Source organism: Frieseomelitta varia, unplaced genomic scaffold, assembly GCF_011392965.1.
Source record: "Frieseomelitta varia isolate USP_RPSP 00005682 unplaced genomic scaffold, Fvar_1.2 scaffold_188, whole genome shotgun sequence".
Classification (NCBI taxonomy): Eukaryota; Metazoa; Arthropoda; class Insecta; order Hymenoptera; family Apidae; genus Frieseomelitta; species Frieseomelitta varia.
The window spans coordinates 926,210-938,760 of NW_025109616.1; the positions used below are offsets into that span (position 1 = coordinate 926,210).

The window sequence follows — 12,551 nt, forward strand, 5'->3', positions numbered from 1 at the left end:
AAAAAAAAAAAAAAGAAAAAAAAACCCGGGCCAATTTTTTCGCCATAACTCAAGCCGATCTTTCGCGGATCCCGGCCGAGTCCGACCGCGCGGCCGGCGCCCGCCCGACTAATTCAGCCCCGGCTGATTCTGTAAATTTTTGCCGATGCACGCGCCGGCCCGCCGCGTCGTAAATTCCACGGGATTCAATTAACCGACGCGCGTCCCGCGCGTGCACTTGGCGCGCGAATTTCATCCGCGTCGTTAAGCAGTCGCGCGCACTCGCATCCGCGCGAAAATTCTCAGAGGAAAGTTCGAAAAGGAAAGATTGAAAAGAAAGAAACGTAAGAAAAGCAAAGAGAAAGGGAAGAGAACGAGAACGAGATTCGTCGTTTCACTCGTTGAGCCAAACAGCCGAGATTTTAACCATCCGTGACGCTTAGCGTTGATTCCAGTCGATTGGCAACTGATCCTCATCATCGGTGGATTGGTCGTCTGCGTGATCCTGATTGGCGTGATCATTATACTCATTCTACAGTGCCGCGACCGCATCAAACAGCCACGGCCGAGGACCGCCCAGACCCAGGAGACTGATATGCGTGAGTGGAATACCATGTTCGAATGAATTATAACCGGCTGTTAGTCACGCCGCTGTTTTCTCATTGTTTTTTTTTTTTCTTCTCTTTTTATTTGCACCCTTCTTCGTGACTCGCGATTTCGTCACTTCCAACCGCGAATTCTTTCCGCAAAGACACACGAAGCATTATCGTTGATCTGTCGTCAACGACGCGGAAAAGCGATAGAAACATAACCGCCATCGCGGATGAGGAATAGCTCATTGAATGCAAACGAGTTGGATAAGTTCCGCGCCGGTGTTCGAAACGGCTTGGGTGGAGTCGACGCGCGACAACATTCAGTCGGTCGTTCGCCGCCTTTCTAAACCGTTTGTTCATCGCCGATCTAGCCGATTCTTTTCTCCGATCGATTACACGCTTTGTAGTTTCGCAACGAAGTTATCCATCCAGTGGCAGACAGACAGAAGTACTTGTACCTGGTATCGTAACGCTTGGCACCGATTGTTCGAGTATTTTCCCCGATCGACTCCACCTATTTGATTATTCATCGATTGCAAGCCGCGACAGATACAGAAGGGACGGAAGAGAAGGGAAAGTGAACGCGGCTTTCGCCTGGAATCTCGCGTTGTGTTGTTGCTTGGTGGTGATGTGGTGTGGTGTGCTGATCTCTTTGAAATTTCTTTCGTCGACAGAGGAGACAGATTCAAACGCGGACAGATATCGAGAGAGCGACAGGAGTAGCAACCTGTCGGACGTCAAAGCGGATATACGGGCGGGATCGAGTGTCAGCAACGCAGAGAGCGTGACAGCGCTCGACAGCGAAGGCGAAGGAAGCACGAGAGGTGTGAACGCTTTGGCGCTGGCTGGCCCTGTACCCAATCCCCTGGGTTATCGTTACAGCGCCGATTACACGGAACCTTCATTCCCGCCGAAGAACAACGTAAGTACCAGGCTAGATCTGTAAACCTGCTGCACTCTTCCTCCTCGTCTCGCGTTCGAACGCTACGAATCGCGTATGCACCACCGACAAAATTTCTCTGTTCGCAATCTCGCGCAACTCGTTTCGCACTCGAGCGGTAGGATGCCAAGAGCCGGAGCCCGAGCTTAATCTAGTTTATTGCGCGGGGAAGCAGCGAGCAGCCAGCAGTGCATATTAAAGCGTAGAATCTCTCTCCGGGAGGACGTGCACTCTCCGGAGAGTGCAGATCGCGTAGATTTAATTTGCAGTTTTTTAAGAATCTTCTCCGCCGCCGCCGATATCTTCGCTGCGTGGAGGAACATTTGGAATTCGACCGACGTCCCGGACGACTTCCGATCCGGCAGCGAAGGACCCTAATTTTCGTACACACTGAACGAATTGTAACTCATTGAAAGCCGAGAGAGAACGTCGACCGGGTCGACGAACGTCTTGCGGGTCGATGCGGCCACCTCGGCGTCGCCAGCGTCGGCTTGAATTAATTTTATATGACGCGTTTCGTCTCTCGTCTCGGCGAGTCCGTGGGAAAGAACACGAAAGGACAGAGTATTTTTTCGATCGTTGGCCACCGCTCACCGCGATATATACGTATAAGGCGGTTTTGCAAACGAGCTGCGCTCTTGTTGAGAGTATTATACAGTGCGCGCTAACGTTTCCCCTTTCGTTTCGTCTGTTGCAGGACGGCAGTAACAACAATGGTTACGTGCCGTACGTAGACTACACCCGCGACTATATGCCGCCCACGACGCAGGGGGTTGGTGCGTCACGGGAATCCTTAAGCAGGATACCGTCTGGCGGTATACTAGCTTCAAAGAAGATCGGTCTGAGTTCTGCGAATTTGGGCACCTCGACTCCGCAAACCACCCCCGCGATCGACCCACGCTTCTCAGCAACGTACGGCAACCCCTACCTCAGGTAAACTTCTCAGGGATTTCGCTTCTGTGCCGCCTCTCACTCTCTGCCGCGCCGCGCGCCGACCCACCGCTATCAATGAAACTCGCGTCCCCCTGTGTCATCCAGCCCGCAATCTAGTTCGACGCTTTGGATAATAGAGGAAGCTTTGACCAACTGTAATTGTGTTTTGGCGCGGCAATCCTTACAACGGAGGCGCGCACGAATTGCGCCGAAGACGATCGAATTATAGCCGGCGAACGTGATATCCCGCGAATCGATCCCGGACGAAAGAGACGTACGTCCGAAAAATATGGAGTTTCAGCGAAGCGGGGGGCAATGACAAAAGGTGGCACCGCGACTATGCTCCGTGAACGTACGCGTACGCGTTAACATTGTAATATTTACGACGTATTGATCAACGGATTTGCCGCGCCGCGTGTGCAATCGTTTCCACGGATTAATTATATTTCGCGTAAATTATGAATCGTCTGTCTTGAATATTTATAACGGGTCGATTCGAACGTAAGCGGAAGGGGGGCCTGGCCCCGTTTAATATTAATCGAACAAATCCGCCGGTCCGTTCACCCCCTCCCTTTCCCCCCCCGCCCTGGCAACAATACCTCCGCACGAATCCCGTGACCGTACCGGCCGCTGTAATAATCGCGGCATTTTTCACGGTAATATCGATCACGCGATGAGAAATATTGTTTCTGAATGGTTTCTTTCACTCTGCCACAACAATAGAATGTCAGCGGCGGAGCAACTGAGACACGCGCCACACACGGCTGTGCCGGGAGTAACGCCAGCACCACCGCCCTACACGCAAGCAATGAGAATGAATAGCTTGAATACCTTGAACGGTGCTGGACCGCAGGTTAGTACAATGCCAGTGAATGTGTGTCAAATTCCGCAGACGGGAGTTACGACATCTCAGGTACATTCCAACGCTCACCTGAACTAGTTTCCAGATCTTAGATCGAGATGTTGCGCGAGATAGTTGCGCAATCCGATCGATTCTGATCGCGATTCGATTGTCCGAGCGGTTTGATATCGGTTTGTAACTTTTTTTTTTTTTTTTTTTTTTTAACGTCACGCCGCTTAACTTTGTCATTCGAACGTTACGTTGCGTTACGACTGCGTTCACTCGTAGGGAAAGTCGAACAACGACGCGGTGAAGCTGGAAGGGCCAGCCACGCTGATTTTCCGTAATCCTTTTGACGATGTTGCAGGCACCACTTTCGGCGCACTACATCACGGGCGGGCCAAACGGCGGTGTAGCGACGGTGAAGCGCACTTCGGCGGTAGGGACGTTAGCGACGCACGTATGAGGCCAGGGGGTCTATCCGAACTAGAACCATCGACGTTCGGGTCTAACTGGTGCCGCCTTCGAGAACCGTCGAGCCATCGAATGGACTCGCCGCTCGAGCACGCTCAGGTCGCGTGAACAGTTTCTCGCCGAGAGTTTGGGGAATAGGGAGTACCATCCTTGCCACGGTCGCGTCGAATCGGAGGATCGTGACATCGTTCGAGGAGCTTTCGCGGTAGCGCGAGCGCCGGAAGTCGAACGATTGCTCGGTGACGGACGGGGGTCGAGGAGGGACGAGGCGAAGAAGTTCCGGGTGAAGGGACGTGCGCAACGAATGGCCGAGAACGGCGAAGCGTTGAGGTACATCGAGATGGTGTTGCGGCAACTGCGAAGGGCCAGCCGCGACCATCGGCAACTCGTGGAGCAGCGTCATCGGCTCGTGAGGCCGTTTTTCCCGGCGTCTTCTTCGACGATCGACGAGTACCATCCGAGCGGGCCGGCGGCCGTTCAAAGTTTCACGATTCCACGCGGGAAGAGCGGGGTGGAGCGGATCGTTCGTGACATCTCTCGGGACACGGTCGACCGGCTGCAAGTGGAAGTTGAGACGAGCGAGGAATCGCAAGAGCTTGCCGAGTATCCCGGCGTGGACGTTACGAAGAAACTGTCGGCGAAGAGGAAGACGTACGCGAGAGGCATTTACCTGCTGGAAACGATGCCCAGGAGGATTCACGAGAGGATGAGCGTGGCAGGCCGACAGGGTCTACGATACGTTCCTGCTTACGAAGGAATTGACACTACGATTATTCAATGAATATGCTACGAGGCTACTGGCAGAATACAACGCGGGGTAAACGCCGAACGCTCGAGAATTGCTGGAGAACACACAGGGAGTTTGAAAACAAGAAAAAACATGCTCGACCGATATGGAAAGATCGAACCGGTGAAGTAGATTTGTAAGGTTTGCTGGTCGATCTCGTGGAAAGAAGTGGATGTAAGGATCGAATTGATGGCGAACAACAACGGTAACGACCGGTCGAGCCTGTCACGTATCGGATTGATCAGCCTTGACTCAGCGTGTTGTTCCATTTAAGAAGACTGAACGGAGGAGTAAAAAAAGATTTCTTCGTCGACTCGGGAACACGGTGGTATCTTTCTCAATTCAACTTTGCACATCGAAGAGATTGGACTGAAAGGAAGGGCGTTGCCGTGAATGTCAAAGCAATACGTTCGACGTGATTCGATGGAAATCCACTACAAAAGAAAAGGAAAAAAAAAAATAGAAGAAGAAAAAAAAGAAAGAGGAGAGAGAGAGAGAGGAAACGATGAAAGTGGTGATAATTCGAGGATTAACGCGAGGAACGAAGGACGGTGGTTAGGTTCGTAAGTCGAAGGAGCTCTTCGGAACGAGAACAGACCACTCGGTATCGACAATCTTTTATTCGCATACTTATAGATCTCGATAAGCATTTAATGTTCATTCGAAACGTAACGAAAAAAAAAAAAGGAAAAAAAAGCAGAAGAAGAAGAAATGAGAATCGAATCTCATCGCGAATCGTTGTGGCCGTAGTAGCAGTCTCCTAAACGAGGAAAAGCGCCACGAAGTGAACAGGAGAATAACGAACATCGAATTAAAAATCGTGCTTCGTACGAATACGCGTTTTTTGAACATGTGATACGTAGACGGATGTCCAACGTCAGAGTGAACGACGTGTCGAACACGACGTGAGATCGTTAGATCGCGTCGGCAACAGACGGACGGGGCAAAACGTCTCGACTGCTACTTCGACGTCACGCTGTGTCGCGCTGCCTTTTTTCATTTGTAGGAAAAGAAATATGTATTAGGTTTCGCGCAGTATTCGCAAGTTGAGCGCGCTAAACGAAAGAAAACTACACTCTGGGACGGATCGTGCTGCTTGTCTGACAAGATCGATCGCGATCTCGTGTCTCCTTCCGGCCTGAGGATTTTCAATCGCGAGAAGAACGCGTGTTTTGAAAGCGATCCACGCGTTTCATGGGCCGACCTTTGTAAAATAGATAGCTAAAATGATTAGATATATATATATATATATATATACATATATAGATATATCACCTGTTGTCAATACGAACATAGGGCCTATAGTTTGGTGGCGCTACGAAAAAAACAAAACTCTATCGAAATAAGCTCGTTCTTACGAATGGGAACAGCTTCGTGTAAATAATATTATAACGATATTAACTGATAGACGATCGAGCGAAGGAAGCAACGTTAAATATAATTGGTCGCGCGTCTCCTTTCGAGGGAAGAAAATAAAGCGTGACTTAAAAGAAGCAAAAGAAGAAGCAGAAGAAGAAGAAGAAGAAGAAGAAGAGAAACAGGTCGAGAATTTTTCGTTCAATTACGCTCGTTATTAAGTTATCCTCGTTTTCCTTGAAAGTGTTTCGTTTGCAGTGTCTGTAGTTCATCGCACGAGGAGTTGTCAAGTCTTTCTCGGCGATGATCTACAGTCTCGAGTTAAAGTTAAAGGGTCCTCCAAGCTGAAAGAAAAATCACGACGGAAAGGCAAAAGAAACAGATGCATCGCTGACTGACGTCGCGATGACGTAGAGCGAGAGCAATTGATTATGATAACGAAACAGGGTAGCCTATCAATTATTAAAACGATTTCGACAGAAAAAGGCTGCATATTGTGGACTGTCCGCATACTCGGTGATCAACGGAATTAAAAAAAAAAAAAAAAAAGAAATAAAAGAAGAAGACGTGTAGAACTCGGGAAAACGTGTCGGTGACTGACGGATACGAATGAACGATGACGATGATCGTCGCGCATTCAGAGCTAGAAGAACGAATATACATTTGTATCGTCGAGAAGATATCTTTATATTGAGACGTCTGTAACATAATTTCTGTACATAACTGGAATTATTGCTCACCGTATCTCGTAAGATTTAGTTAGTTTTGTAACTGTGAAAAAAGAAAAGAGAATGAAAATATGAAATACTATGTGCATATCTGATACTGCGCGGACAGCTTCGCGACGGACAGTTCCCCTCGAAAGTTCTCGACCCTGTCGTCGTGCATCGGAAAAAAAAAAAAACAAAGAGAAAAAAGAAAAAGAGATCAGTATTCGTAAAATGTAAAGAAACACTTCCTTCCTATCGAGATCTTGTTCTCACATTCCACGATCGACCGCGATCGTGTCGCAGTCCGTCGTCAAGAAACGATCAGTTCCTCTGTTCACGCTCGAATCGTTTCGTCGAGGAGAACGCGGTCAAGCCGATACGAGATTATACAGTGTAGTATTATCGTACTCGTAAGTATCTTTCCTCTCGTCGTTCGACCGCCGCGTTCTTCTTGACGCGGCATCGACCAACCTTCGTCGACGGAGTCTCCCATTTCCGAGGGAGAGAGGAGGAGGGGAGAGGGGGAGGTTATGGAACTGTCCACCGGAAGTCCAGCTTATTGTACATCAATCATTCTGTACAATGTTCATCCTGATGTTACTGTTAACTATTTAAAAGAATGAAAGCGTACGCGAGTGAGTGTGAACGAGCATGGAAGCAAAAGAAAGGAAAAAAAAAAGAATAAAATAAAATAAAAAAGGAAGCGAGAGAAAGAGAGATAATTTTGAGATTTTCACGTTTAAATCGCGCAATCGAAGTCCTGCGCGCATGCACGCGTGCCTGAGGATCCGAGTCGGTATTTCGCGGCACGCGAGCTTGCGCACACGATCGCACACGTCACGTGTAAATGTATAAAAATGCTTGATGGAATTTCGAACTGTACAGGTTTAACGGGAAGAAGAGAGAAACAAAAGATACGAGAAAGAAAAAAGAAAACGGTACAGGTACACGTCACGGTGAAAAACGTTCGTTCGATCCGTGGAAATGAATCCGCGTACATTTACATACGGTAAGAGGCCATGTCGGAAAGAGAAAAAAGAAAAACTAGGAAAAGTGTGTGTGAGAGAGAGAGAGAGAGAGAGAGAGAGAGAATCTATACATACAAATACATGATTTCTATTATAAAAATATAGGTTAACGAAATACTGCGGGAAATAATTACAATCAATGTACTGGATGGTCCAGGGCGATGTTAAAATTAGAAAAGTTTATGTCGTTTGAACCTTAGGAGGTTGCGCCTTCTTGCCGCAGGGCCATCCTATACGTATTAATTGGTTATCTGTCAATTATTAATTAAATTATATCGATTTCTTCGCCTTTAGTCAAGGAAAGGAATGAGAGCCGACGCGGAGTTTCCTTCTTCGAGCGTCGCCGTACGATTTCGCCACGCGAGTGCTACGCAATCGAGATATCGCGCGCGAATCTCTTCTCCCGCGAATTTTCTGTTCGCTCGTTCCGGTCTAAGGAAGTTGGCGGGCAAGAGAGGGCATGGTCGATGTGACTTCGAATAGTTTATTTTTCTATAGTGCAATCATTTCGTTTCGTGCAATTTCCAACGTCGTTGTTTTTATTGAAAGGTTTATTCTCGCGACGCGCGCGAACTCGCGCCTCTCGACGACACTTTGAAACGTGCCGGCTGGATATCGACGGGGAAACTTGGCGCTCGGCTCGTGTGCGTACGTCACAGACGTATTATTATGTGTGTTAGAAAGCGCGATGTCGTTTAGGCAATTCACGAGTTCTTTGACGAACGGTTATGCATTCTTTAACTACGCGCGAGAACGAAAGAAAGTCAAAGAGGATAAGGAGAGAAAAGGAATGAAAAGAGGGAGAGAAAGAGAGAAAATATTGCCTAATAGGATGAACGAGGAAAGTTTTTCAAATTTGTTGATACATTTCATACTTTACGATTAGGAATTATGGCCTATTACTAACTATTTCGCAAACTTTATCCGACGACCCGACCGTTTTCACTATTCCACGCGACGGGGTTGAATGAGCCGCGGTGATTTAATCGAGAGTTCCCCATTTCGAGGAGCAAATGAAAGGAAAAGCAAGGACAAAAGGGTGAACGTTTTGATTCAATGAGATGCGCCGTATTCATCGTATAAATAACGTTTTAACGCTTTCGAATGTAAAGGTGAAAACTTATGAAAACGTACGGGGAAAAAAATTACAACAAAAAGCTATCGCTCCCCAAACGGGGCGGAGCGTGAATCACTCGCGCAAAGAGACCCCGGTATACTGGAGGAGGAGAAACGCGTACTTAAAAAACGATCGGGTCGTCCATCCATGCATTTGTGAAATGGAAAATGACTTTTTAGAAAATGAACACTTTTTCGCGTGCTATCTACGAAAGCTACGTTAAACACGTCGTATCGATTACCGAGTATAAAGAAAAAGAAAAGAAAAGAAAAGAAAAGAAAAGAAAAAAAAAGGCTATTTCGAATTCGACTGAGCGACATATAGGAAATACGATATATACCCCCATATTTTTCTCGATGTTAAAGCTTTTTTCTCAGAACGCGTTACGCGGCGTGTAATACTGCCTGCGAAAAAAAAAAAAAAAGGAATTCAAGCGAATCGTTGCGAATCTTTAAAAATTATCGGCGTATCGTTTGTATAGTATAACGGGGAGGATCCGATCGACTGCGTTGTCGCACGAGTATCGTAAGGGCGGTAGAAAGAAAGAGAGAAAGGGAAGAAAAGGAAAAGGAAAGGATGGATGGTCGTTTTGAAGAGACGCGAGCACTTCTGATTCAGACCGGCCATTCGTTCGATCAAAAACTCAACAGTCTGAAACATTTTTGACGAAACGACGTTTCTCCTCTTTTTTTTTTTTTTATTGGTTTACTGGTACGATAATTCTCGTGTTGTTGTTTGTGAACGAGAACGAAGGGAGAGTTATCACTCCGAAAAGAGCCCGTTACGTTTTTACAGAAAGAAATTTTTCAATGTACGCTGTGTGTAGTAATCTCGACCAATAACTTTTGATACGAACGCGCGAGGAATTTATTCGACTTTTGGTACGACTCGGATGACAGCGCTTGGGAACAATTTCACGAAAACGCACTTTTGTCACGACATTTTGTCCCCCCGATATAAAACCGTAACGGCAACTGACGAAGCAAGCTCTTTTGAGTCGGCGTTTCGATCCACACGTATCGAATTGACAGACCCTTGGACATTTGAACCACTTTTACAAATATACGATAGACTGTTTCACCCTTACATCTAAACAAACGAACAAAAATAAGAGAAGACTGTCAACGGCTCGTTCAAATTGTATCAAACGATCGCGGTGCATGGTAAATTCGCGTACGGAAGAGGTCGGCGCACGAGTCGCGTGACTCGCTCTCGAACAATCTCTCGTATCAAATGAGAAAGGGGGCGAGGGAGGGAAAAAAAAAAAAAAAGAAAGACACGACAGACTAGCTCGCGGTAATAATTAGGAGCGTGCGCGATATCAGCTAGAAAGATCATGCTGCGACAAACACGTTATTACCACTGTTTTTCTGTCGTCCGTTACTTCTTTGTTTTTCTTCTCTCGTTTCTGCCTCGCGCATCTGCTCCCACCGTCTACGAGGGCCCCCCTCGTCCGTTCGATTCGAACTTTACGTTACGTGTACAATTAAACGCGCACAATGGAATTTCAATTACGTTACGGAGATGCAACGGTGTTCTTGTAACGTTAACCAACTGGCTAACGAAGCTCGGCGAAAGTTTCCAACATCTCGTAGGAAAGCGTACATTCCGAGGCGAAGGCTCGCGCTTAATGCCCGTGCTAATTGCGCGGAACGATCGGCGAAACAACGACGGAAAAAGCAACGACAAGGGGAAACGGTAACGACGTGTGCAATGTTACACAATGTGTAACGCGAGGGATCGCGTGGCGCGAATGCCACATCGGGACGAAAAGTAAATTAACCGAACGAAGGGTAACTCGATCTGAAAGAAATACACACTACACAACTCGAAGGAAACTCTCGTAACGCGATTAAACGCAAGAACTTTTGTTGCGAGTCCGTTACATCCCTGACGTTATCGCGCATCGAATTGGCAAACTTCGCCAGCCGAACCCGTGCCACGAATGAAGTTCGCCGAAAATACTATTCCATGCTGACTATCCATCCTCCTCCTCCCTCCCCTCCACCCATCGTGTTTGATAACGAGTTATTATCGATCCGTTTACGCGCGTTCAGTAACCCGACATAGTCGTTCAACCGCAACCTTTTCTTTTTTTTTTTTTTTTTTTTCTAACTCGATCGATTTCTTTCAACAAACCAGCCGATTGTTTCGATCGAAACTGAACTGGTACTTAACTAAAAAAAGAAAAAGGAAAAAAGAATAGAGGGGAAAAAACGAAGCTACGTATACGTGTCTATAAAGAAAACATATCGCGTATGCAGCCGATACTCGGTACGTTGATATTTCGTCAACGAATCGGTCAGTATCGATGATCCTTTGACGAAACGAACGTGCATAAAACCGGAGACTGTAGAATAATTCGGAACGAAAGAAGGGTGAATAAACGAACACGTGTAAATATTTCAAACACTAGTAATTTGACTACGAACAGCAAATCATCCTTTTTAGTATACATTACTTTGTATCATAATAGCCTGACAAAACAAACAATTTAGCTAGACACTTTTTTGAGATCTCCTTACGAGAAGCAAAGGGAAAAAGGAAGAGAGTCGCTGTTTCTGGAGGGTTTTTTTTTTTTTTTTTTTTTGTGTTGACGATCGATCATCGATCTTACTGTCGCGCTGCCCGACCGTGAATTGAATCGCCGCGAATGCGGTACGGAAATCAAAGATTCGGCCGTCGTGAATTTCGTAGCTCCGTATTTCGCGATCAAGCGTTCTTATAGGATAGCAGGATAAGCCATATATACGCGGATCCTCGATGCACGAACGAATTGTTATCGTCACTTTGACGGCTAGTCGCATCCCTCTCCACGTTCTAATGCGAACCAGGTCAATTTGTCAGAAACGATACACACTTTTACATATATAGAGAGAAAACGAACAAAAAATAGATAAATTGCGCGCGAAAGATATATGCTTCGAAAATCACACAGAACTTCGATCGCAATTCGATTCAAAATTCCTCGCATGTACCTGTAGCGCAAACATTGGGCCCCGAGAGCGAAGCCCACGAGAAAAGACCATTCGTTATTCGCACAAGATCTTCCGTTAGTGAGAAAGAAATTTTAGTGAAAACAGGGAGAGAAAGAGAGAGAGCGAAAGAGAGAGAGAGAGTATTTTAGAGTGAAAGGGAGCGAGAGACTTAGAGATTTTTTTCCTTAAGAATCGAGAAACGTAACGCGAAAAAAGCTACCGAGTCTTACTCTTACTCGATATTGACAGTGTGCCAATGAAAAAAAAAAAAAATCTTTTATTCCGAATTTAGCTAACGCCTGTCGCATCTTCTCATTCCCCTTCGATTCCACTTCGTGAAACACATGCATACATACACACGCGCACGCACGATATAACCATAAGAATGTACAAGTACAAAGAAACAAAGAGGAAAAGAAAAGAAAATAAGAAGAAGCTTAGGAATTTTTCGATATTTTTCGCGTCGCGGCAGTCGATAGATATTAACGCGTGCCCTTATCACTTATGTACATGTATCCGATAAAACTGATATTGGAACTTTCGTGCTTTCCGCTCAGCCCACCCAATTCCCTCTTGCCACCATAAGTACACTCATCCTTTGATCGAATTTCGTGCGTTTTTCTTTCTTTTTTTTTTTTCTTCTTACTTTCATTTTTTCATTCTTCGCGTTTCTTTTTTTCTTGCCCCGAAGGACTAAATTTTACGATACGGGATACGTTCCTTTTCTTTCTTTCTTGCAACGTGAAGAAAACGAAAAAAGAAAAAAGAAAAGAAACGACAAGACCAAAGAGATGTTTATTTTAATGTTGTGTATA

The 12,551-nt window shown here is 46.2% G+C and overlaps 1 protein-coding gene across 3 annotated transcripts in view; it reads left to right on the top strand.

Moving 5' to 3' along the window:
* The window catches only part of LOC122539019 (irregular chiasm C-roughest protein-like), a 179,072-nt gene extending 168,125 nt beyond the window's left edge, over nucleotides 1–10,947 (top strand). For 2 of the 3 annotated variants that reach the window (XM_043673582.1, XM_043673584.1), the window contains 5 exons: nucleotides 423–578; nucleotides 1,247–1,494; nucleotides 2,210–2,445; nucleotides 3,169–3,298; nucleotides 3,654–10,947. In XM_043673582.1, the coding sequence (XP_043529517.1) occupies nucleotides 423–578; nucleotides 1,247–1,494; nucleotides 2,210–2,445; nucleotides 3,169–3,298; nucleotides 3,654–3,752 (869 nt within the window). In that variant the 3' untranslated portion in view covers nucleotides 3,753–10,947. The remainder of the gene's footprint in view (nucleotides 1–422; nucleotides 579–1,246; nucleotides 1,495–2,209; nucleotides 2,446–3,168; nucleotides 3,299–3,653) is intronic. The other variant, XM_043673583.1, reaches the window with a different exon arrangement.
* The last annotated feature ends 1,604 nt before the right edge of the window (nucleotides 10,948–12,551 follow it).